A 26,665-nucleotide genomic window follows, 5' to 3' on the forward strand; every position below is an offset into this window, starting at 1 on the left:
TGTTGTCTTTCAAGCTGAAACCAAGGACTAGATTTAAAAGCTATTCACACATCTAGAGTTACAAGGAAGGGTCTAATATCACCTTCCAAAACGCCTAGCATAGATCATTTTTCTAAGTCAATCAGATTGCTAAGCTTTAATTTTTAAAAACTTACTAGAACTGCACTTTGTCCCAGAGCACCAAAGGGAAACTGCAATACTAAGAATTTTTTTTGAGATCTCTAATTTTATCCCAAACTACTGTATTTTTGCTTTGGGTATGTCGATTACTAAGGTTGAAGAATTAATACAATCTGTTGAAGCTGAGTTCACACTTTCAGCTTAGAAATCTGACTCTTTTTTCCTCCTACTTGAGCATATTCACAATATATCCCCATACATCCTTGATAGAGGATTCTGAAACAGGTTGTAAAAACTAAATTCCTGGACATAAAGAATGAATTAGAAAGTAACAAGGACTAGAGGATTTTCAGAGGATGGCTATTTGTTACTTTCTGAAACTCTGAAAAATTAAAATGCATCAAATTGGGAACCAAAACTGTGTAAATATAATGACAGATAGTTTGGCGTGAATTTCGTGGAATGTATGTTGTTAGATTTTAAAAATTGGAGAAATCGAGGATTAGGATTATCTTTATAGATACACTAATTTCTTCTTTATTATGTGGACTAGTTTAACTAGGGTGGTTTTTCTATGTCTTGCACAGTTAAACTGAATCAATAATAATTATTACAGCATTCCACCTTAAATTTAATCTATGATTTTTTGTTGTAACCAGGATTACGAATTTTGAGATAGAATAATTTGAAGGCAAATAAACCCCAGCTGTATTCTGAACTGTCTGGCAAAACAGTGATGGTCCTGGAAAACAGAACTACAATAGCAAGATCCAATTTATGTCACTACTAAAAGATAGTAAGGCAACAAAGAAATAACTAGAAGGCATCCACTCCATTTTGCAAAAGTATTTCAAAACTCTGAACTATGTCCTTGTTGAACAAAATATTTTAAACATTTTTGTGAAAGCCTTTGTTTCAAAGTAGTACTTTTTAAATCCAAAAGTTCAGCTCTTACAATTCTCCTTTCCATCCTGAAGTTACATAAGTTTCCTGGATCACTAGAACTTCCTAAAAATGTTTGGCTTTAACAAAACGGTATATTTGACTAATATTTTTTAGGTGAAAATCTTCTTATCACCTTGAATGAGCTAAAAATGACAAAACCAATGCTAGGTATGTATGTGAGTGTAAATTTTTTTATCGCATCAGACATACACCTTTTAATGGAAAGTTATTCCTATTCATCAATAAGCAGACAAACAAAACAGGGAGCTTCCTTGTATCAATAACCTTTAACTAACAGCAAATCTTCTGTTTCCTCAAGGCAAACAATCAGGTAGCTCTGACACCTGCAGCTACTTGAAACAATTGTCTAAGAAGGAATCAAACTAGTGGGAGACTGGGGAAATACAGATACAGTAAATGGATTGAAAATACTGCAGCTGGTGCTTAGAGATTGTACAACCATGAAATGCTACTCTTTGCTAATTAAAAAAAAACCACCTACAATTTGCCAAAAGTGAGCTTACTGTGGTGTTGGAGCAATTATCAAATATATTTAGGAGAGCAGAAAGCTGTATTATGGATTAAAGCAGTGTTTATACACTGAATTATATAAAGGTAGAACAGCTCTCTAAGATGGCAATTCCTTTTAACGTCTGCTGGTACACCTTACAGAACACATCCATCGCTTTTTTAAAAACACAGATATTTCTGTAGGAGCGGAAGTCAGCTCTACCCATATGTGATTTTATAATCACACCGCGCAGGAGGCCGGGGCAGGGGCAGGCCAGCCCGCCTCTGCCTCCCCCCGTCTTCACAGCAGGTCTTGCCTCGTTCAGGTTCCTTTGTCCCCTTCTTAAATACGGCATTTGCGTAGTCGCTGGTTGGCTCGGCCCTGGCCAGAGGTGGGTCCCACCGGTTTTGGAGCCCAGGAAGCTTCTGGCATAACCTTACAGGGGCTGTCTCTGCAGCCCCTCCCTGCTACTGAAACCCCACCACATACAGCACAAACATTTTGAAACATTAGGATGTAAATTTCTGAGACTAGAGTAATAGCGTCATCTGACATTATGTTGTTTACATACCCATAAAAGAGCTGCAGCAGACACAAATTTCTTTTCTGACTGTCAATCAGACTTGGAAGATGGACTGCAGGAATGCTCCTGCGTGTAGAACGGCCAGAGAACAAAGTTAAGAGTTGGTTATTTTGAAATGAAGGATACATCCAAATTGTGCTGATAGAAAAATAAGACTGAGCATTTACGTATCTTCGGCATCAGGCTTGTCACATTTGTGGTGGTGGTCCTTATTCTCCAGGGTAGTATTCAGATGTCTAGTCAAGACTGAAGCTGGATTTGAAGGAGCTAGTTCATCCATATGATGCAGTCTGCTGGGGCAATTTTGCCATAAGCTGCACGTGGACTATTTTGTCTTCTTCCCTTACACTTACCATTGGGTAACATACGTTAATTTATATTACACATTATGGCACCAATCATTCTTACCCAGCTGGACTGAGTTGAGATAATGAACTACTAATTAACTACTCAACTCAAGGTACCTATACTGCCTACAAGAGGCAGGCCGTTTCCTCCTGGCTGTGGAGGATGCAACAGTGTCCTTGGTACTGCAGCCCAGGCTGGTGAGCGACAACTGGTGACCCCGACGTGATACATCCATGAGACCCTGGGAAGCCCCAACTCCCTCGCCGAGCTGAGAGCCCGAGCCAAAGGAGCCTGAGCCAAAAGAGCTGGAGCTGGGAGCTCGAGTGAGAGTCCTTCGGAGAAGAAGGTAAAGCCACAAGCCCCGACGTGGTATTTGCGGGAGGGAAGTGTGCTGGAGTTGGATGAATGGGCTGGGTCTCTGCTCACCCATAAAGCCTTTGTGAAAACAAAAAATGGTAAAACAAAAAGGGGGAATTATGGCACCAATCATTCTTACCCAGCTGGACTGAGTTGAGATAATGAACTACTAATTAACTACTCAACTCAAGGTACCTATCCTGCCTACAAGAGGCAGGCCATTTCCTCCTGGCTGTGGAGGATGCAACAGCGTCCTTGGTGCCGCAGCCCAGGCTGGTGAGCAACAACACATAATACTAGAAAAACTAAAGAATTCAAATCTCTTGTTTCCCAGGCAATAGTCTAACCATTCAAGTTAATCACTAGCTTCAAAATGAAAATACTCTGAACTGTTTAAGTATAGGGTCAAGCTTCTATTGTTTACTGGAAAAAATACATTCTCCCAAAATTCTGCTCCTGAACTTGTTAGAGTCACTGGGATGTCATCAGTGCCATCAACAAGATTAGTAGTATTAGTGAGAGAAGTGATTCAAATGCCTGAATGCTTTAGACAGCATTAAGTATTTGAAACATCTGCACAGGGCTTGCAGCTACTGGACCTACGGGAGACCTGCACTCTCCTGGAGCAATAGCTGGAATGCAGGTGGGATATCCTACTGATCTTTCCTGAGGCCTCTGCGTTTCACCTGATAAACACTGATAAAATATTTCCGGTAACAAGACGAAAAAGGGAAATATGCATTTATGTACAATATTTTGCATTTACTTCACGCGTTTCCAAGTGAAATTTACTTAAAACCTCAAAAGCAAGTTAGTTGTACTAGTTTCTCCGTAGCATTAGTATAACACAGGCAATTTGAAATTTATCCCAGATAATTCTCTTGTTTTTTGATGGATGTTCTGTAAGTATGCAGAACTGTACTAACATGTGAGATGGAAAATAATTCTGTAGTAGGATCTGTGTTCTTAAGGGGGTTGAACTCAATGACCTCCAGAGATCCCTTCCAACATAAATTAGTTGATTCTATAAAATGAAGATGCAGTTTTTAAAAATACCTTTCATGAAAAAGCCATACAGCACAGTACTTTTGATGAGAAGTATTCAATTACAGAAGACAGTACAGGAAAGAACTGTGCAAGCACCATACTGTAATGGTGTATACTGTATCAATTTATTCAAAGAAGTGGTGAGTGCAATCTTACCATGTTTTGGTTTTCATTGTTAAATATTTTCCTTTTTACACTAAATAAATATGCTGTAAAATTGCAGACCTTGTCAGGAAGATGCACTGAAACACTAAATGATGGGTCAACATTAAATGATGGGTCAGTAAGACTACAAAAGTGAGACTAATACGCAAGTAGTTTAAATTATCTGCATGAAAATGAAAATAGATTTTACTTAAAATATTTAGGACATCGCATGAAACAAAAATCTTACTAGTATAATATATAGAGAAACGGAGACCTTCAAAACTGTAATCTTTAGAAGTCATACAGGACTTGAAAAACAAAAGTCAAATATAAACCCTGAAAAATAAATAACATAGTTCTAATATCATAGGCAAAGAACAACAGAGTTTTGAAGATTATAAACTTTGGTGATTAAAATATCACATATTAGACATGGGGTTTAGCATGTTGCATCTTGCACAGCTATTGAACAACAGGTTAAGTTACAAAGAGTCATTGTGCTATCAATTTTTCGGTAAAGCCCTACTGAAATCAGTGGGAAGTCAAAAAAAAAAAAGTAGAATGATTTGGTCCATCACCTAATTATTGTCCAAGTGTCACTCGCTAGACTGTGATGAAACTCTTCCCACCATATTTTCCCCAGAGAGGATGGAAAATGTGGGAGACTGGACTAGAAAGCATCTTAGCCCCTATACAGGGGCTCAGCAATGCGGACATAGAGGTCACATTTTAAACGGGGTTTAATCTGAACTTTATTATCCAAAGCAAATCTATGTTTCTATTATGTGGTCTCTCAAGGGAGACAATGGCAATCCCCTCTACCCATAGTACAGGGCTGAAGCATGGACATCCTCAAATGCACTAGGAGGCCTCTGAAGTCCCTTAGGAAATAAAAAGTGTTACTCTGTGGGTCAAATGAACTGCCCTAGGCACCTGCAGTCCTGGTGCTTTACAAAATGAATAACCACCTGTTCTGTCCTACCACCTTTGCCGGTAAAAACAGATCTCCGTTTTCCCCTATTTTTATGTTCTGTTATCACATGCTGTAAGATCACATTGTCTTGTTGCAACTGCGTATCCATATATAAGCAAATTAAGTATTTTTAGCACAGGAGTATAATGACAACTTTTTGGAAAAATATGTATAGCAAGTAAGTCACCTTTCTGAATATCGCAAAGGACACACAATTACACACAGCAATCCAGGAATAGGATTAAACAGGTGATAGGTTACATATTTTGGAAAAGGACAACATCTAGTCAGTGTAAAATGATAGTTCAGTCTGAATACAAAAATATTCATTTTCTGCACAAGTTCCTTTAAACTTAGTGGTGATTTTAAGCGTCAACTTACAGATGCAGAAAGAAAAAGAGATTTAACTTTATTGAATTTTAAACAGTCTCTACTTAGGCATCCAAAGTCTGTAACTACCAGTCATTACTAGAGACATGCACCCCAAAAAACTGAAACATATCAAAACAAACCTCAATCCATGTATGTCACACCTTTGTGTTGGAATGCAACAAAATACCTTCTAGAGGTTCCCTCTCTCTCCATACTTTAGACTACTGAATTTGCTTCTCATATCATGTTAATTGGACTAGTTGATAAGACAATTTTATTATTAAAGTTGACTTTTTCTTTAATAACCATCTCACCTTTCACAATTCTAAAGTGGTGACTTTATCTTGCTGATTGAAAACACACAAATTGCATGTAAAATGACAAAAATACAGATCTCTGTACCAGTTTCTTCTTCTCCACTACTTTTTCTTATGTTTTTTCTTATACTCTAGAGATATTTTTAGAAGCTAAAATAAGCAATTAAAGACATTTCTGTTGCCAGTTTTATACTTTTAAGACATTTGGTCTTTCTTATTTGAGGTTTCTATTTGTTTAAAGCTACCTAGCTGAAATGGAAGCCACCCACACAATTTTTCTATGAAAATTAGATATTTGCAATATAATACTTGTACTGTAGTTCCATTCCTCCATCATACACACTACATCTAGTTTCAGTGGTCTGAACAAGCAAAGGCATGCACATAATTAATTCCATGAGGGACAGCTTATTCATGTATTTGCACACACAACTCCTGCTCTTTGTGTATCAGTTGCACATAATTTACAATGACTATTTCTGCTAACTTGAGTACTCTGTGTAAATTAAATTCTAAATAAAGCTCAAAGTTTTCAGACATATTATAGTTGTAGCTTGATCAAACATTTCCCATTGTCCTATATGCATGCAAGTGCACACACACACTGGAAACGGCTTTTTCTGGTTTTCAGCTTATGCTTTTCAGTAAAATGGTTATAAAAATAACAACATGGCAACAGTTGCTTGCACATGTGGATATCATAAACGTTTTGTGTTTCTTTAGAACCAAACTCCGTGGAATGCACTGTCACAGCAGCAGTGGGCCCGTTCCAGCAGCTGCCATGGAAGACCTTTTCTCTGGCACAGAGGTGATTCACGAGTGGCACGTGAGAAACACACACGGTGCAGATTAGTTATAAATTAAAGTCACAAGTGTTCTCTTTGTAAGTGACACATACACATACATGCATATAGGCTCTGTGCTTTGGGAAAAAAAGCAAACCCTAAACCCACACAGGAATGTAGTTTAAAACAACAACAAAAAAAATCCTTTTCCAGGATTGTGAGCTAATACGACCCAGGAGACTTCCCACAGGTAATGCAGGTCTCTCCCGAATTCCCCCCGGGGCTCCCCCGAGCGCCGGCTGCCCGCGCTCTCTGCGGAGGCGCCCTCCGGCCATCGAGCTCCCTCCCGTCCGATGAACGGCCCGGCCCGGGCCGCCCAGCGGAGGCGCCGGCTCCCGCCGCCGTGTGAAGGAGGCGCCGCTGTTTCTGCGGCAGCACTGGGGCTGGAACGGTGCCGGCCCCGCCAGGACCGCCCGTCCTCCCGCCGCCGGCAGCTCGCGCTCCCGCCCCCCTCCAGCCACTGGCAACCGGGCTCTAAAATGGCGGCGGCCGCCACGGCCGGCGGGCAGGTGAGTGGCGCGTCGGCCTCTCCCGTCGACCCGCCCCGGCGCGCCGCCAGCGCACGCGCGCCTTCCCCGCCTCCCGCCCGCGGCCGCCGCTCTGAGCAGCGCTGCCCCTCGCAGCCCCCGGCCCGGCCCCACAGGCGGGCGGTGCCGGCCTCGCCCCCCGCTGTGCCGCGCCGGGGGCGCGCAGGAGCGGGGAGCGCGGCTGCGGCGCACCGAGTGTGGGCGTGCCGAGGCGCTCCCGCGGCGGCGGAAGAAGGCAGCTTCCGCCGCTCGCCCCGGCAGCGCGGGCCGGCCCCGGCACCCCCGCCTGCCCCGGGGCGGCAGCCGGTCTCGGCACCGGAGCGGCAGCCTGCCCTTCCTGGAAGGGATTCTGCCGGGAGAAGCCGCGGGAGCTGCTGCGGGGCGGTGTGGCGGAGCCGAGCGGGACTGGGAAAGGGGCTCCCGGGGCAGGGAGGGAATGAGGCCATGTCAAATAATGGAGTTTGAGAAATACGGGTCTTGGGGCACTGCCTTCTTCAGGGTGACGGTCGAACGCAGTGTCGGGGATTTCTGTGCCCCGTTGGTGTGTCTGGTAGCCAAACGCCTTCTGCAGTCCCGGGGACAGATGCGAACGTGCCCGAGGTGGTCACACAGCTGCTTTTGTCCAGACAGGGCGTCTCATTCCGTCTGCAGATTTTGTCTGTGTAGAAAGAAAAACGTGGCCGTTGGTCCCAGTTTTTCCCCCTGCCTGACAGCTCCAGTCAGGCTGGTGACCACATCGAGTTCCTGGGCAGAGGCCGCTGTCCCCACGTCAGCTGCGTGGGGTAGTGGCTGCTCTGGTGTGCGCCGAGTCCCACAAGCTCCGCTCGTCCGCCACGTTTGGAAGAACACCCACAGTTATTTTGTGTGCGTTCAGTACGCCCGGGACACACTGGAATGATTGTGCCGCCAATACAGGCCGCTCTAGACATGCCCATCGGTGCTTCCAAGCTATTTTGCATTTCTAAAGTTACATCAGTTTTCAGTTTTAAACAATAGTGGTCTTGATGATGTTGGGCGTAATAACTCATGTAGTAAAACCATTTTTTTCTCATAGCCATTTTACTTTTTATCAGCCTCTAGTAACTGAGGTCCATAATCCTGATGTTACTGGGATCCATTGCTTTTACAAATTATAGCCCATCAGTAGTATACTCTGAAAATCAAAATTGTGTCTATATTTTTCAACATTAAATGTACAGTCAGATTTTTCTGGATGCATAATTTTAAAACGTCGTGTGCAAAAAGTAAAGTTGCATAAAATAAAGTTGCAACTGTATGGCAAGGTAAGCAGTTTTCTTGTTGATTACCTGTACTGTTTGGCTGACTGGAGTGAGAAGCCCATTCTTCAGTCAACAGACCACTTTTTTACTGTATGCCTATGAACTGTGATACTCCACAGGAAAAGAAAATTACCATAAGTGTAACATAATCATTGGAGTATTTTTATCAATTTAAAATAAAGGCTGCTAATATAATATCTCTTTATCTCTCCTAGACTATGTTGTAGTTTGCAAGATGTTGTGATGCATATATTAATTTCGATGTACATATTAATTTAGACTCTGAATATGCACGTGTTATAATGAATCTGTACTTATGCGGTATATTATACTGACAAATGTACTGTGTGCTGTCAGGCAGTGGAAAAACAGCTGAAGATCTGTGGCTTTAAGAGGAATGTGGATGTCTTAGTATTGTATCTGGCTGGACAGTAAGTAAAATATGTTTGTTTGGCTTTTACTAAAAGTAGAGCACACAGTAAATGGTGACCTTTCACAGTGCTTTCTGTATTAAATACTCTGACCATCATTTATGTGTGAAATGTAAGTCATATTTATACCTGGTCCATACACGTTGTGTAGGAAGAAGCGGTGAAGATACACGAACATACACAGTAGAGCTGTACTCACAGTGAAGTAGTTAACTGCCTCAGCCTGAGGTACACAATCCTTCTCCAGCAACTCAGAAGTGCTCGAGGGTCTGTAAGTTCAGAGAGTTTTTGCATGAGCTTCTACCACAGGGAGCAGGGGAGTGAGGCTTAATGGGCTGATCTCTGCCTGTTCTAACTAGCTCCTTGTAAGGCTGGGTGGAAAGAGTATCAAGAAGGCAAATGAAAAAACACAGGACCAGCCCAGTCTAAGAACTGCCAAATTTCTGGCCTCCCTGAAGAAATCTGTTATTGCAACACTAAAACTCGTTGGTAGCACCATTGAAATTACCTGCGTCTCTACTGTTAAGAATTGAAGGGAGGGCAGAGCAACATGAAGGGAGTACAAGAACACTTGTTTGGGGCTGGCAGTACTGATCAGAGGACTGATCTCCTCTGAGAGCTTTATGAAACAGCCCAAGATGTAGGGCAGATTGAGGAAAAGAAACCATGCAAAGCTTTCATGAACCTGTGGGTGATCTAGGTTGATAGAGGTGTATGTTTTGGGATATTGAGAGGCTACCATAGAAAGATGGATACGTGACAGCGCATACTTCAAAGTTTCTGAAAAGCATGCTTTGAATTTCTGGCCAGGGCATAATTCCAAGTGTTGCATACCTGTCTGCAGCCTCACAACTGCATCTAGTGTTTTTACAGTTAATATCATCTGTAAAGAAATAATGTAGTTTAATAATTGAGAGACACGTTTTTTAAGTCTCTAGGTCTTATGAATGCAAAAAAAAAAGTGGGATTTCAGTATTGTCTAGACTGTTTTTAGTGGAAGTCAGGTGGTCTTGGAAATCTAAATGCACTCACTAGTATCTTTAAATTCCTTAGCCAATCTCCCGATTTACACCAAGAAAGTATTTGATACTTTGCGAAAAGAAAATGTGAAACATTTAGTTACTGTCAATATTAAAATACGTATTTTAGAGAGAAGAAAACATACATAAAGTCTAAGGGAGAAGTTTAAATAATGAGAAAATTACAAGATGCATATATATATTTTCTAAACAACACAAGAAAATTATTATAATGCATAAGTGTAAAAGAATTAAGACTGTATATACAGTCTTAATAGGCACATTTTCTGATTTTAAATACTTAAATGTGTGCCCTCACTGGCTTTGAAATAGTTTTTGGTATGGAATAAAACAAAATGTTCAGATGGCAGATATAGAAGTGATCTGTCTTCCCATAAACCATTTAGAGAAAGGTGATGCAAGCTGGCTTCTTTGATGATTGCAGAGAAGTGAATTCCTTTTATTCTGTACCAATTTATACAAACCTTGACTCTCAGCCAATCCCAGTATCAGATCATGCCTCTTTAACTGTTGGTTTGATGTAATTTTCTGCTGGCTGAAATAAGAAAATGAAAAAACAGTAATTAAAGTCAATCAAATAAGAGGGAATGAGTTTATATTTTTAAACCACTACTATTAAAAGGACATGAAAAAATATACTTTTGGACACTGAAAGCTGTCATCCCAGGAAAACTGATTAACTTAGCAATAGGTAGGAATAGAGTGCTGCGGGCCAAAAAGGATCAGTTTGTAAGAGACATGCAAAGTCTGGAAGGCATACAGAAAGGGACAGGCTCTTTTAAAATGTTGGAGGAATTAAGCTCTACCTGAGGCAAATTAAATGCCTTAATACCAGAAAAAAACCCAAACAGATCAAGGCTTGGAGATAGTCAAGATGAGGCTGTTGCTAGAGAGGGAGTAAAGCCAAGTAAAATGTAAACTTGTAAACTAGGAAGAGAATGGCAATGACAAAGAATATGGAGAAATTTTGGCTTTGCTACCTGAAAAATAGTTCAGGGGTGTACAGGTAGAACTATACAGAAAAATTAGATAGTAGCTCTGTAAGAGCTCTCTGCACGTCCTATCAGCACTCACCTGCTTGTGTTTACTACTTGCGTGAGTGTATTTTCTGGTTACTTGTGACAATAGGCACGTAAATACATATTTGCAGGGTTCGTTTTCATGGATTATTGGAGGAAGCCAAATAAACAGTTTAACAAAGTAGCAGCGTGGGGTAATATGATTTTCAGAAATACAGGAGAATAAAAGTACAGCACCTCGACTTCGTAGGGTTTGCTTTTGGCAGGTTTTTTTTTTTTTTCAAATGCAATATCAGAAAAGATGTCCACTCCCCCTTTGTCTGTATCTGGAGGGTTTGTTGAAAAAAAAAACCCAACCATGGGAAAGTAGGGACTAGACTTCACATTTGGAAAACAAGCAGATCTTCTTAGGCTGATGATGTGAGGTTAATTTTTATCAATTCTGTTAGTTCTTTCTGAAACACTGTCCCTAGTCTTGCAACATCTTAACATCCATGAGGAAAGTTTTATTATGCTAATTAAAATTTGTCATGTAAATGTCATCTATAATTATTCTAGTGGAAATCAAGAACATTTATTTAAAAGCAGTGAGAAATAAGGAGGAGCAATTAGTGAAAATTACTCAGCAGCTCAATAATATTCTCTGGTTAGTAGGTAATTTGTTATTTATGGTATACTAGCAAGCTCAAAGTGCTTGATACACGATTAAACAAAAAACCCTACCAGCATATAGGAGATAGTTCCAGCCTCAGTGGATGTACAGTTTGATTTAAAACAAGACTTTTAATGGATATGAGTAAATACTAAGTTTATATGAGGACAGGAGAGAAAAGAGGTGAAAAAAGGGCAAAAGATTTCACAATATGCACTAATATGAAAAATAATAAGAAACGCATGTTGATGTGCTTGGTGTCTGTCTTCTGTTGGCTTCTCTGGCACTCTGGCTGGACAATCCACACTGCACCTCCAAAGCAATTTTCCTTTAAGGTTTGTGTCTCCAGGATGCCAAGCTTCTCCTGTGTTCTCAGCAGCTTTTCTACAAACTGCAAAGTACATGGGACTCATAGTTCCTGGAAAAATAAATGCTGTTATGGGAAAAAAAAATGTATCACTTATTTTTTTCCCATTGCTTTACTACCCACGGCCTTGTTATGCTTTCAGGTGTTTAGAATGCTTATGCTGTCTCTGCAGTCTTGTTCTTTGCATCTTTCTCTGCTATGATTTCTACAGAAGTGTGGCTTTTTAGTGCTTATTTAACATTATTTATAAAAAATCCAACCGTTTATAAAGCAATTGAGAACCATTAATGTTAAGAAATTTGTTACTCTTTTTTTTTTTTCTTCCACCAGAGGACTAAGAAGTATCCCAAGTCTATCAAGGTTTCATAGGTTAAGGTATTTGTGGATTAACAACAATAAGGTAATAAGATATTCCTTTAAAGACCAGAACAATACATCTATACTCCCTGATTATTATTTCCTAATTTTTCTAACGTGAGGTATTATATAATTGTCAAGCTAATAAATTATTTTAATTTCCAGGCAAATTTAACTGATGTAAATATGACAGTTTTGGAGAAACAGTATTTTGGTTTACATTACAGAGTATAAGCTGATATATTTTTCTTGGTGTTCACATCACATTTATAAATTTTGTGTATTTAAGAAGCTGAGGTTCTGTGCTAATATCTTAGCAATAAGAGGAAAGATTGAGTATATTTAAAACTAAGTTTTTGGCAAAATTGCCTGATAGCATACCGATACCTGAGGTCTGGGATAGCAGTTTCCAGTGTAGCTCATAGCAAGCATACCCTGCCCGCCAGAGTGGGCAGCTTTTCGAACAGACCAAGGGGTGATAAGACTGTGAGGCATTCTTATAACAACTTCTGGGCTTCCTAGTGTTTCGGGAAAGGAGTGGACTGCAGGAAATGCATAGCTCTTTTTTTATGCCCTTGCAGACATGCATAGTTTGTTCCCTGGCAGGCTGGTGTTTGAGGTGACTCCTTTTTGCTCTCATGCACACAAGGGTGATATATGACACTTTCAAATGTGCTTCTCCCTGTGCACAGGAAGTAGCACTGCAGTGCTGGGGTTGATGGGGTTGATGGGGTTGATGGGGTATCTTCTGTCTTTACGGAGGCTGTTGCATCACCTAAACTTGTTTGATTTATGAGAGATTCCCAGGTGAGCGATTAGAGTACAGCATTGAGCCATCTGTGTTTCCAATGCGCTGTATGGTCCTAAATCAGTTACACAAACCTTACTTTCCCCATCTGTGCAAATCTAGATTATAGCATTTATTATATCCTGTAGGGGTTTTAAGGCAATGTGCTGTCAAAATCTCTGGACACTATGGTTTCCAGCCAAGTCTAAGCACATTGTATCTTAAGCAAAATCATCTACTCAACAGTAGAATTATCTGATTTAGAAATGTCCAAATACGTAGCCAAGCATTATTAAATGGTTGAATCCAAATCTTCACCATTAGCCACTGGAATTTAAAGCAAGAAAATTTGGGCTGAAAAGTGATAAACCCCATGAATTTATAACCTGCTTTTAGATATCTTAGCGTACAGTGGTTTACATGACTTTCACACTGGGCTCAAGTTCTTAAAACACCAGAAGTGCTTGCTCAGGTAAATAAGTAGCTCTGTGAGCAGCAGCAAAAAAAAAAAATTTACATTCCATGTCATTTAGGAGTGTATGTATATCTGCTGCCCCAGGCTAACATCAATTATATAGCATGTTATGTCGACTTTGTTGAAAGACCTGTGGTTATCCAACTACTTTCAAAAAAAAAGCAGAAATATGGATACATTAAAAGGTTAAACTAAAACCCCAAGTATAATAATGCTTTTCCTTACTTTTTCCTTTTTTCCACTAAAGATTAACAAGAAATGGCCTGATGACTAAGCAGAACTGACCTTGCTGACCATAAAAGATAAATAAATCTGATTTTTGCACAGATCTCACTTTGCTGCCTAAGCAGTAACAAGGAGCATTCTTCTGTTGTTCTGTATAACTTGTGTGGAAATGTCATTTTCTGTAGAACTTGTGTGGAGAAGCCACTCAGTATCTTTTCTTAGGAGAAGTCTCAGCTAAATGCTCTAATAGGGGGAGCATATTTTTCTGAACTCAGAAGATCTGAGATATTTTTTTCTTTCCTAAAAAATGCATCACAATAATTTTATCACGAAAAAAGAGTAAATTTTAGATGATCCTAAAAAAAACAAATTTGTCAAAGATAGAGGAACACCGATAGGTATGTGTGGGTTTTACACTCTACAGGATACAATAGTTATTGTGAAGAATGGGATTTTTTTTATTTGTAGAATATTGCCATTTTCACTGAACCAGGTGTTTCTGACATGAAGCAAGACTCAGAGAATGGTATTATTCTGAACTTTAAAGAGGGTTTCAGAGAACTTCAGGAATGGAAAAACCTCCGTCTTATTCTCCTCCTTCCAACTTTCAGATACTGTTAATACACTGAGGGAAGCACATTTGTTTTAAAATCAGTGGCACAATTCAAGGACTGAAGTCATTCCCCCACTAACAAATGACTTTGCATCAGAGAAATTAAAGAAGTGTCAGGAATAAAATTATGTTTGTTGTTCTTGCATTTAAAATGTAGGATAAATACTTAGGCACTGTTAGTACTTCTGGTTCTCAACTGTTATAATGGTCAGCTTGGTATCCCGCTGCGTGTATGTTACCTTGCATTGAAGTCAAGACAGTATTAGAACTGAGCTTCTCCAGGCAAGGGTATGAGATTTCATAGGGACTGAAGATAACTCTTTGTTGGGAATATATCCATGCATACATATTTTTTCTGTAACTGTAATTGATTCTGTAATTCTGATTAAATGACAGTTTTGGAAAGATAGAACAAATATATGCACTTTGGACAGTTGATGAAGAAATAATTTTAAAACTAGATGCTGGACTTACTCCAAGGATATATTTCTGGAGTATTCTTAAGTCAATGTAGAATTATTACATACTACAAGGGTGTTCTCACAATAAAAAGTATTTCAAATGTGAATAGAAGTAAAAGAAAATGTGAAGACCAGTAATTCAATGAAATTTGTTTCCAAACACAAATACCAAATTTGTAGTTCAAAAAATTAGCTAAGGCTGTGCTATGTGTATTTGATGTGTAATTAGTATTTCTAATGAAGGTTCAACTGTCAAGTGAATCCTTAAACCAAGAGTCTTAAACAGAAATGTAAGAAGCTACCTACAGTTAAACAGTTTTCAAGAGGCCGTGTTTATACTTCTCCAAAGTTAAATTTAGACTGGCATATAGCAGTTTTCCTAACTCTAATTTCAGATCCAAGATTTGACTTTCTTGAACAAAAACTGTTGCTTGACTGAGCTCTATCTCAACAATAATGAACTCACAGATATATCAGGTACCAGTCTTCCCTTTCTAGGTTGTTGAACAGAGGCCTATGCTTTCTTTTCTGTGTGTTGGCATTCAAATTTATAGAAGTGTACGGCAGCAAGTGACTTAACGGTTGAAAGCTCCTATGTATGCATAGCAATACGTGTTAATTATTTCCTTAGGGATCTAATTGTTCCAGTGTACTCGAGTGGCAATAACGTGATATGTTTATCCTGGTCTAAGAGATGAAATGTCATTCACTTTAATGTCGAGCAATTGTAAAATATTTTTGATGTTACATAATCATACTTCATATTCAAAATGAACATGCAAAGCTCTTTTTACAGGATGATTTGTAGTCCTCTTGCTGACCAGGTACTACATAAGCTGATAGAAGTGCCTTTTGAGAGCCATTTATGTTTATATCATGAAAAACTGATAGCAGTGCTGACAGACTTGAAAATAAAAGGGTAACAAATTAATAAGTTGTCCCACTTGTAAGGTAGTCGCCAAGGTTCTGCAGTTTCTTCATGAAACTATATGCAGATAGTTTTATATAGTTATAATCAGAAGTATTTTGCAAAGTTACTGCAAAAATGTTTTATTGTAAAATTGCATGTCTTTCTTACACTTGTGTTTAGTTTCACTTGCTCTTGTAGGTTAAAGTGGCTGTACCAGACTAGTGAATTTGTGAACGAAGAGGCCAAAGCGTAATAAATTTGTGTATATTTTAAACATCTTAAATGTTAATATTTTACTTTTCTCTGTCTCTATAAAATGTTGAGATGAGAAAGATGTTGATTAATTTCTGTAAGATTTTGAGAAAAATGAATGTTTGAAAGTAGGAAGCATGGGCACAAGAGACGATACAGAAGATAACAAATACAGGCAAACAGAAGGGCGAGTGTCAATGGTAGAGAAATGTGGATAAAAAATACTGTGATGTGAGGATCTGAACACATAGTCTGGGTCAGCCACAACAATATTTTGTAATAACTTTATAATACATTAATAGTTACTTGAAATTGAACTATTTTCCAAGGAATTCACTAATTATTGCTTGTGAGGCAAAGGTAGTATTGGGGTATAGGATTGTTTGTGAGGCAAAGGTAATATTAGGTAAGGGCAAAAGGAAGTGAAGATGAATTAGTCAAAGATGACTGGGATATAAGAGGAAGGAAGGGAGGAAGAGAAGAAAGGATACAGTTGATGTTGATTTCTTAAGGCAAGTGTGATGGGGACAAATGGAAGGAACTGCGACGGAAAGAGTTAGATATGTTCAAAGGATGTGACTAGAAAGATGAAAGGGATATTGAAATCTCTGATAATTTTTTTTTTAACTAATCTCATGCAAGGTGTTGCCAAAAGGCAGGCATAGATGGATAACTAGAATATCAAATTCAGTGTGCAGTGTAACAAAATAATTATCTAATAAAGGCAGTCAAGTATGGTGAGAATAATTAATTATTTTTCATTTTATTTCAGGTGCTCTGAAACACTTATGTGCATTACAGATTCTGTTGCTTCACAACAACCAGTTAGAAAATCTTGGCAAAACAGTGAAGGAATTGAAAGGAATGATAAGCTTGCAGACCCTAAGTAATACCTCATTTTCATTTTGCAGAACAGTGAGCAGTGGTTTTTTAGTGTTTCTTATCAGGATGTTTCTTTTCTGTTTCTATGTCATTTGCCAACAGCTTTTGAAGTTAATTATCAATTTGAACCAAATTTGGTGGAAAAAAGAGATCTCTACAACATGAAAATTCCACAGAGAGTACCTTAACTAAGAAAAAACTGCCAAAGGAGTTCAGAAGTTAACTCTTTCTGCTGTTGGCTAGCCAGTCTTCTGGATGAGCAGCTTGGAGGCAGTCAAAGCATTTGACTGCTGCCTTTCTGTAAGGGAGCACAGGCATACAGGGAAGTTGTCACAGGGGCGAAGGGAGTTGAGAAACGGGTGTTACTGCTGTTCAGAGCGTGAGTGATAGGGTATAGAACGGAAATTCTTGCCTCATTAATTCTATCACTCGCAGAATTTTCTGTGTCTTTTTGGCAGACTCTGGATTTCTACAGCCTAAGCATAAATATACTTTAGATACTAAGTATAACACTATCTGTTAAGTAGCATAGTTTTTGATATACTGGCTGGAAATGAAAGTAGCATACGCTCTGAAATTTCAAATTAAGTTATACAAGACGGTGTTGGCGCCACTAAGTTACAATATAAGAATTAGCCTCCAGGGAAAGTGGAATTATATGCTATTAACCTATTGAAAGTGAAAGTGTAAGCAGATTTTTCCTTGTTTCCAAAAAGAATGTCATCATAGGTCATGCCAAATGCTCAGTACTTTGAGAAAACAGGAAACAAATTTCACGTCAGTGACACAGTCTGTGGAGGTGAATGCCATCAAGCCATAGCTCCTTATGCATTCGAAAAATTGAATGTCTGATTGCGGAAAAGGAAAATAGGGCTTGAAAAGTACACTTTTAATTGAACTTTACACTGGGCCAGAATGAAAAAACAAATCAGGGGTTTAGGAACGCAACACGCCAGCCAAATTATTGTAACTTCTTTCATTACGTGCAAGATGGAAAAAATAGTCCATTTTAAGAATGCATTTGTTGGAAATGATTATGCAAAGTCTTGACAGATATCCTATGTATGAATGGTGCAGTCACTTGAATTTAATGTTATAGCCCTACCAATTAATAAAGAGCTTCAACAAGCACAGGGGGTTTGTTGTACTTGTTGCAACCATCTGTGGGAAATAAAGATGAACAGCAGATAGTTAAAGTGCTGCCGAGTCATTACGAATGGCAGTCACAAGGACACAGTGAAAATGGGGTGTGTATTGGACTAGCCACCACCATGGAAAAGCAAGTGGTCAAGAGAACTATCAAACAATATATAGAATATACCAATCTACTCTGATAAAAAAAGTGTTCTTTAGTTCAAAGATACACGAGTAAATGCTAATCAGGGGAAGAAACTTAATAACCTTAATAACCTTAACTTTACAGTCGTTCCTTTTTGACTTTTACAGTAATGAAAAAATTGTCAATGTGTTTGTTTCAAAGAGATTTTGGTTCTCAAATGAACAGGACTCTATTGGTTTAATAAAATGCACTGTCATATTTGAAGTAAATGACAGCAGTAAATGAACAAAATAAATTTTCAAAGTCATATCCTATATATCATATCATATTACTACGTCATTTATTTGCCTACTTGCAATATTCAGAAATGTGAAATGGGTGCAGAATTTGCCCTGTGTAGCTTTGAAAAGGCCTGTGCTCATAATTCACTTTTATAAAATAAAAACTGTTTTGGGAATGGGAGAGTTCTTACTGTTGTGAGATAGATATTTTTCATTGCCGGACAATCCAGTTTAAAAAATCCCACTTGCTAGCCTTCAACAGAACTTCTGGATGCATAGTAACATTTTATTATTTTGTAGCTCTTGGGGACTTCAGAACTATTAAAATAGAGCAGTCTAATACACTGTTATTGTTCACTTAGAAGTAGGATCCAGCTGCCAAAATGTTGCTTTTCCCTTCCTTAAGGCTCTCTTGTGATTTTTAGCCACTGCCCTGTGCTGGATTTGTAGCATAACACCATTCTTCATCAGGCGTTTAGGGAAGACGCTCAGCTTCTAAAGATTTACCGAGTGGATTGCTCACAACTGCAGCCTTTTGGGAGATACGGAGGGTTTCTTTATGGGCTCACTTTGTGCTCAAATCTCCTGTTTGGAATTCAAGATTTTCGTTACGTACTCCGTAAATTGCCTCAACTGATTTATTATCCTCAGCTGATAACATCTTGCTGCTAGACCTCAGAAAACTCCTTTTGTTCTTCTATATGTTTCTAGCACAGTAGTTCCTTTCTACCCCATGTGGGTTAGGCACAGTGTTTTCCTACACTCCAAATAGAGAAAACAGACAAAACTGTGGAGGAAGAAAGCATTATCCCTAATTTGTAGAAGTAAAATTGCATGACCTCGACAAGAAAGTAGATAGCAGAGCCAAGAATTGAATCCAGATGTTTTGTAAAATAAGACCATCTTGATCCATACAATGGTTGGATTTACTGTAAGAACGAGCCATAGGAAAATTCATATACTCTAAAAGAAACCTACAAGTCAGTGTTGATAAGGAGAGACGTGCTCTAAGTAGCATCCAGATTCAGAAGTATTTAGTATTAACCCCAGTTTGTACCTTGGAAAAATCTTCTGAATCTTCATTCCACTACCAAACATACCTGCTTTTAGAGATCTTTCTAAAACATTTTTCTCTCCAGAATGCTATCACATATATTATTGTCTCAAGAACAGACTTATCGGATGTATTCCTAATATTCTTTCTGATTAACACTTTCTAGAAAAAATATCTGTATACTACTTTGTTCACTAAAAATGGAACTTTCTTTTGCTGCCACCTTGTGGGTCTCTTAATTCTTCTAAGTACAGTGATTTTAAAAAAATTTGTTGAAGAATAAAAATATTTTAAGTTCTCCTCTGAATACATACACAGAAGTTTTCTGTGTAGGAAATACCAAATGCCTATTCCAGCCTTACTGCACCCTCAAAATAACTGCTAAATTGCATCCAGCACTGAGCCCTCTTTGGCAGTCATACTTACTGAAGAACATGAAGTGGCATCTTGCAGTTTACAAATCTGTGTGGAATATTTCCAGATTTTTTTATTCTTCTGTTATCTCTTATTTCCTTCTGTAATACTATTTTTCCATTTCTAACTGCTAAAAGCACATATAACAGGATTTTTTACACTAAAGTGAATCTTACCCACAGCCTCTACTCAAAAAGAGAAAAACAGACCAGTGTAGACCTTGGTAGAAGTTGTCAGAATAATTAATGTGGGTTTTTTTTCTCTGCTCTGATCTTAACGTAGCAGCGTCCTGATCATTTTTACTGTCTCAGAAAAACAGCATTTGTATAAGGAGAAAAATAGCATTAATATGTTTAACATAAATATGTTTTTAATTTAGAAAGAAAAAAACCCAACACCCAACAACACTTTGTTTGTTTGTTGTTGGCTGATCTGAGAATGAGCCAGTTTCTGCTTTAATCAACCTCAGACACCACTCTCCTGAAACAAATTGATCTGGCATGTCAGCCAGGCAAACATTCCACACCTAGCAAAGCAGCAACACACCACTGATGCCTGTCTCTGTGTTGCGAAGGTTGGTTATTCGGGTAATGCGAACCTGAATGTCAGTGGTTCAGTAAGTTGCTCATGGGCTTTTGGAGCTTAGTACCTCAAGTCTCAATGGAAGTTAGTGGGTCCCAGGTTCTCAGGAACTTAGGCCCTTTTAAACATTTTACTCTTTAAGTTTCTTGAGTTTTCAAACTCATCGTTTGTCAAAACATCAGAAGACTGGGTGTTTACATTTTATATTGTATCTGTGGAATAAAAACTTCTTATTAGCTATGATAAAGCCTCAGGTGTCCTAAAGCTTATCAGGTTTTAATAACTCTCGCCCCCTACAAATTTTGTGTCTTACCTTTAAGTTGTCACGCCTAGAAGACTGCTATTATTTAAAATAGGCATCACCTACCAATACATAAGAAAATCAAAGGCAAACACTTAGTGTTTTTGTCTGTATATCACAAAAAACAGAAAAAAACTTCAAAGGTTCGGAGTGCATGATGGCACCTCTACTCAGTTCTTGCCTGTGGTGTTTTGCATACTCCGCAATAAGCCAACTCTTGCAGTCCATGTTTAGTTGAGTAATTTTGCATGTGTAAAGAGACAGTGCTTTGTTTACCCAGCACAAGAACAATTTAAATTTGATAATATTTTGTACAAAATCTTTGGCTACTAGCGATCTTTAATTTTCCTGCCTTGCTATGTTAGTTGGTTTGCTTTTGCTGGGTTTGTTTTTTTTGTGATGATGTTTGTTTTTTTCTGTCTACATTTTGCAGACCTGTTCCGTAACCCTCTGGCACAAGACCCAGGCTACCGGCTGTATGTGATATACTTCCTTCCTTCAGTACAGCTCCTTGACAGGAAGTGTAAGGATTGCTTTCCTCTTCTCACAAAACATTGACAGTTGCTTTTGATTTTAATCAGTTTGGAAAAATAGCTGAATTAATCTTGCCTGTTCTTTTACACGCATTTGTTGATAGAGCAAAAGATCTAATGAACAGATACCCATTTTTTGCAAGATTTGTCAAGCAAATAGAGTTTGCATGGCACAAACAGTTTACTTTGCCAAATGCTTTTGCTTTCTGTCTTTTTATTTTTAAATTGTGTAGTTTATCTTGTATCTTGGTTTATATATTTTTGGGTAAGACAGATGATAGCCTGTGCTTAGAAACACGTACCTACATTTGTACTTTTAAACTGGTATATTCCCATAGGTGAGCTTGTTTACTTAGATATGGATAATATCCTCAGCTATCTACGTATGCACATTTCTTGATGAGGTACGTGCTGACCAAGCTTTCAGATATAAATCTTCACAAATCATCAAGAGATCTTTCACAGCTTGTCTACTGTAAATTCTACAGGAAAAAAAAAAAAAAGCTTCTGAACAGCCAGATGATGAATCAGTCAGTCCATAAACATGCCACAGCGGACCCAGAAAATCAACTTTGACGATTTTTGTCTCTGTTGTTCAAAGAGCTATGTGATTGTCAGGAGGACTGAAAGTTACTGGAGAGCACTAAGAAAGGTGTTGATTCCTACGCCAGCTCTACCTCAAGGAGAAACACTGTAACCTTGAAAAACCTGCTCTCTCTAGCAGCAGGATGCAGGATTTGAGCAAGGCAGCCACAGAACATCTGCAGGTGCTGGCAGACTGTGTAGCTCTGTCATGAAGGAAAGCTGGTGGATGGGCCACACCATGTGTCAGGGGTTGATGAGGAGCTGCTGGATCTGGCCATGTGGCCATTTGCTTACACGTTCATTTTGCACTGATACCTCCAGTCATTTGAATATTTGGTCTTGTGATACAGCTGTGCTCAGCCTGTCTGTCAGGCTGTTTTATTAATGATAATTTTTGACTAGGGAGTGATGACTGAAGCTTGATGTGCTGGAAAATATGTGTTGCGTTTACAGGTCTAGAAACACTTCCGTAAAACTTCCTGGACTTAATCTCTTAAATACAGTTTTACTGTAATCAGTCTGGGATTAAGGCTTGAGGCATGAATTTGTATCAAGCTGTACCCTGGACTTCCTATTTAGTGACCTATTTCTCTAACATCACAAAGCTTCTTCACCATCTGTGGAACATTACCACAGCACAGTCCTGGCTGTCTCCTTTACACAAGACATGGGCTCATGCTTCTGTTACCTCCAGGCACGATTACTGCAGTTCCTTCCTAATTGGTCCCCTAGACACCATGACTTAAAAACTTCCCTGAATTCAAAATGCGTCTGCCAGAGTCAGTTACTTGTTCTAAACCTGTAGCTCACTTCTGTTCCGTAGCTGAAGTGCTAAATTAGTATGCAGTTCATATCATTGAAGTTAAAATCCCCTATTTGACTTAACAGTCTCAAACTCTTTGTTCAAAATGTGAAGTTATTTTTGAATTAAAGTGCAAAACAGGAAAATTTGAAGCTTTTCTTTTGATTACGCTCCTACAGTTTTCTCTGTAGTGGAGCAATGGGAATTGAACGGGCCTTGAATCAGGACTTGGTTTTGCTGTTCATAAAGAAGCGTCCAAATCTTTACGGAGTTCTGCAGTAGATCTCATTTAAGTGGTATGAAAAGTCTTTTTTCTGGTTTCTTGGCTTAAAAATTCTGATCCTACTGCACTCAAGAGAAAAAAACTATTTTATTGGACAGGGCTTCACCGGAAAGCCTTAGGAAGTATCACTCCATGTTCCTATAGTGATTGTTGTGAAATTATGCAGATTTACACTGCTATTGTTACAAAACTCTGAACAAACAAAGTGAATCACCTTCCTCATGCAGCTAGATAATGCCAACCTTTTAAGTTGGTAAAAAAATTTTTTTTTAATCCCTTTTAACAGCAGTTACACAAAGAGAAAGGGAGTCAGCCCTTCATCTTTATAACTGCGAGAGGTCCTGTGTCATGCAGTCAATAGCTTTTGGAAAGAGAGTAAATACACCGCTGGGGTCTACAGTGGGATCTAGCGGGTGCACTCAACCAGCCAGACGACTGATGATGCCCTCAGGTATTTATAATAATGTAAGGAAAAGCGTACATTTCTAGGTAATTTGAATTAGAAAAAGTTCTTTTCATTAACCTGATAAAAAGTTATTGGTTTTAGTAATAAAGTATAAATGCATCAGGAACTTAACTGAATTGCTTTGTAAAGTAAGTAGTAGTAGCAGCAACAGGCAACAAATGAATCCTTCTACTAAGAGTGTTGTGGCGCATAGGTTCTAGTCACTCCCTGTAGATACAGAATTGTCTTTAAAGATAGCTGAACAAACAAGATTTCATTTTTTCAATATGTGTCTTCTGAGTGTTAAGTTTTACTTTTTTTTAATTAAAAACAGTTCAGTGCTTCAAGGCTCTCAGTGATCAGCATCATAGAGTTTTGATGCCCTCTAGTGCTTTTATAAAGTAATCCGTTGAGGAACGTATTCTAAAGAGTGTGTTAAACTTTACATATCTTGACTAGTTTTGTAAGAAGATTCCTTCTTATGCTTTTCAAACTGAGAATATTTTAGTGATGTCTTATAATACCATATAAAGTAATTTTAAGAGTTCTTAGAACATTCAGATCCTGGCACAAGAAAGCGGGTGAATACCACCTGGAACCTTGTGACGTACTATATGACAATTTAGAACAAACCTTGAAATCCCACACAATCTCATCTGCTTTTTTTGTGTTTTAAAGATAAGAAAAACAATATTGTGCATAGATGATTGAAATAGTAGCATTTTAAACGGTAGATGGAGTTTGGAACAGTAATAAAATACTTGCAATTCTTTTTTTTAATATATATATATCACAATAGTAAACCTGAAAGCAGTGTATTTAGCAATTATTTTTTTAAAAGGTTGAGAAAAAAATGATAGTTTAATGATATTTAATAATTATTTTTTTTTTCTGATAATTATCATAGTAGGAGTACAATTATCTTTATCTCTACCATACAATCATTCACATATACAGACAGTGGCATCATTTTTCTGTGAAAGAAAGAAAAATGCATGGAAATTTATGTCTATGGGAAATAAAATATAAGAACTATGTAAACTTAAAAAAAAAACAACAGATGCTCGTTTCCACAGTAATCTAATAAAAGACAATCTTGAACATTTCAAATCATCTACTAGTTTTCAGTTCATTTGAACAAGTAATTTAGGATGAGGATGGTGATCCTCAGCTAATCAAAATCCTGTATAGCCATTAATGTCTTGATTTGAACGTTTTGTTGTAGGTTGTGAATTTGGAAATCACACAAATAAGTAAGTAATTTTTTGGATTTCTTTTCTTTTGCATCTCTGAAGCATTTACTTAATTCCCCCTTGTGCCTAGAAAATACCTGAACCAGAGAAAACATCCAGTAAAATGACCCTTTGAAAAAACTTCTGGTCTTTGCATTTAGCTTTGCATGGTCGCGACTCTGTACTAATGAGACAACCTACTCGCTGCTATCTGAAATTTAATATTGAAAGGATTCCACATTTGGAAATGAGTATATAAAAATGCTATTTATTATAAGATCAAATACTGGTCACTAGAAAAAACATGCTTTCAGTGTTAGAGCTTCAGAATTGCTGTTCTATATTATGGCCCAGAAAACATTCTCCTGACTGGCCGTTTGAAAATACACACTCTCTGGAAGATATTATGACTTGTAGAATGAAACTTTTTTAGTCTGTACTTGATGTTACTTTTGTTCTATTTGGTTTCAAAATCATAGAAATAAATGTAAAACTTATCTCTAGGCTGGAATGATGCAGTATAAAGATTGCATTTTAATGTGATGACATTTTTAGATGCTATCTTTAGAAGAGTAAATTTACAAACTTCAGACATCAGGCTTGTTTTTGCTTTCTAGCTTTACATGTAAGAATATTTGAAAAATTTATTAAAGGAAATAATAAAAGCCTACATATGATGATATCCTGTAACAATTTGTTTTTATATAGCTACTCACTTTGAGTACAGCTCTTTACAATCAAGCTAATTTATGTTTAGAAATTAATTCTTACCTGCTTTCAATGTCCTTATGGATAGAATGGATGTACAGCTTCCTCCCCATCTTATGTAGATGCTTAGGCTTTGCAAGGTACCTTTTCGTAACGAAGTGTGTTATACTCGGTGGAAACAGTCACATGGTTTATATTAGGTGTGTGTTGCTACAAGTACATCTTTATGAAATAAGTTCTCATAAGATCAGATTTTAATATTGGATCAAGAGTTCAAAGGTTTGGTCTAACATGAAGTCCTTGTCAATTCTGCACCGATGTTGTGAGTCTGCCACTTTTCTCTCCCAGACTGCAGCTGTGGCAGGATACATGAATACCACAAGCTAACAGCATTCTAGATTCAGAGCTTGGATAAAGCATGTTTGCATGCTGGCTAGTTAAAAGATCCATGTTGAAATAAATGTGCATTTGCATTAATGGATATTGCATTACTATGAAATCATAAAGTTTTTTTTAAGATTTCCACTGAATTAGAACATTAAAAGTATACAACAAATATAATTTTTGTAGGAAAAAAAGTAGTGAAAACAAAATAACATTTTGAAGTTTACTGTAAATGTATTTTAAATAATTTATGGCATGATTTTTTTCATTAGAATCCTGTGATTCTGCCCTTTTCTCATTTTGTTTTGCTTTCTTAAATTTGTTAACAGAAGGACGCCTTCCAAATTTTTAAAATTTTCAAATCCTTGCTTTTAGTGTCATTGTGACTTCTAACTTCGCTTTCTACACAGAGTGGGTCTAGTAAATTAGCTCCGAAGTAGTTTGGAAACATTGAGATAATGGGCACTTGCCTTGTTCTTTTTGCAGAGTACCATTTGAGAACCCCGAAGATGCCATTTTACTACGGGCAATGACAAGATCTCTAATGGAATTTTCCTCTGTTGACTGGAACAAAGTAGTCACCTGTCAAGAAAGACGGCTTGAAAACAAAGCGGAAGAACCCCATGAGAAGCTGACAATCCAATTTAGATGAGTGCTTTCTTCCTTAAGAAAAAAATTATTCCTCTCTAGTGTGAAGATAAGCCTCTTAAGTAAGTTAATACCTCTATAAAACAAGTATGCTAAAACATGCATCTAATTAAATGAACTTCCAGCAAAAAAAAAGTATTAGTGTAACATTCCTTTTATCATCAGATATGTAGTATGGAGAGTGAAGAAATTAAGAAAGCAAATGATAACTAGTGGCAATCTTACAATAAAAGTTGCTTGGAATGCAATTCTTACCATGCTTTTGTTATCGGAAATTATTAAAGCTAACAA

General features: G+C 38.0%; 1 protein-coding gene across 1 annotated transcript; it reads left to right on the forward strand.

Moving 5' to 3' along the window:
- The first annotated feature begins 7,008 nt into the window (after positions 1-7,008).
- Positions 7,009-26,378, forward strand: LRRC72 (leucine rich repeat containing 72). The gene is made up of 9 exons (XM_086615042.1): positions 7,009-7,074; positions 8,730-8,803; positions 12,212-12,281; positions 15,195-15,276; positions 16,734-16,847; positions 21,188-21,277; positions 23,244-23,408; positions 24,628-24,655; positions 26,213-26,378. The coding sequence occupies exons 1-9, from the start codon at positions 7,045-7,047 to the stop codon at positions 26,376-26,378; spliced, it is 819 nt and encodes a 272-aa protein (XP_086471168.1). The 5' UTR covers positions 7,009-7,044.
- Positions 26,379-26,665: the final 287 nt, after the last annotated feature.

This window comes from Tauraco erythrolophus, chromosome 7 (assembly GCF_009769465.1).
Source record: "Tauraco erythrolophus isolate bTauEry1 chromosome 7, bTauEry1.pri, whole genome shotgun sequence".
In the NCBI taxonomy this organism is placed as follows: Eukaryota; Metazoa; Chordata; class Aves; order Musophagiformes; family Musophagidae; genus Tauraco; species Tauraco erythrolophus.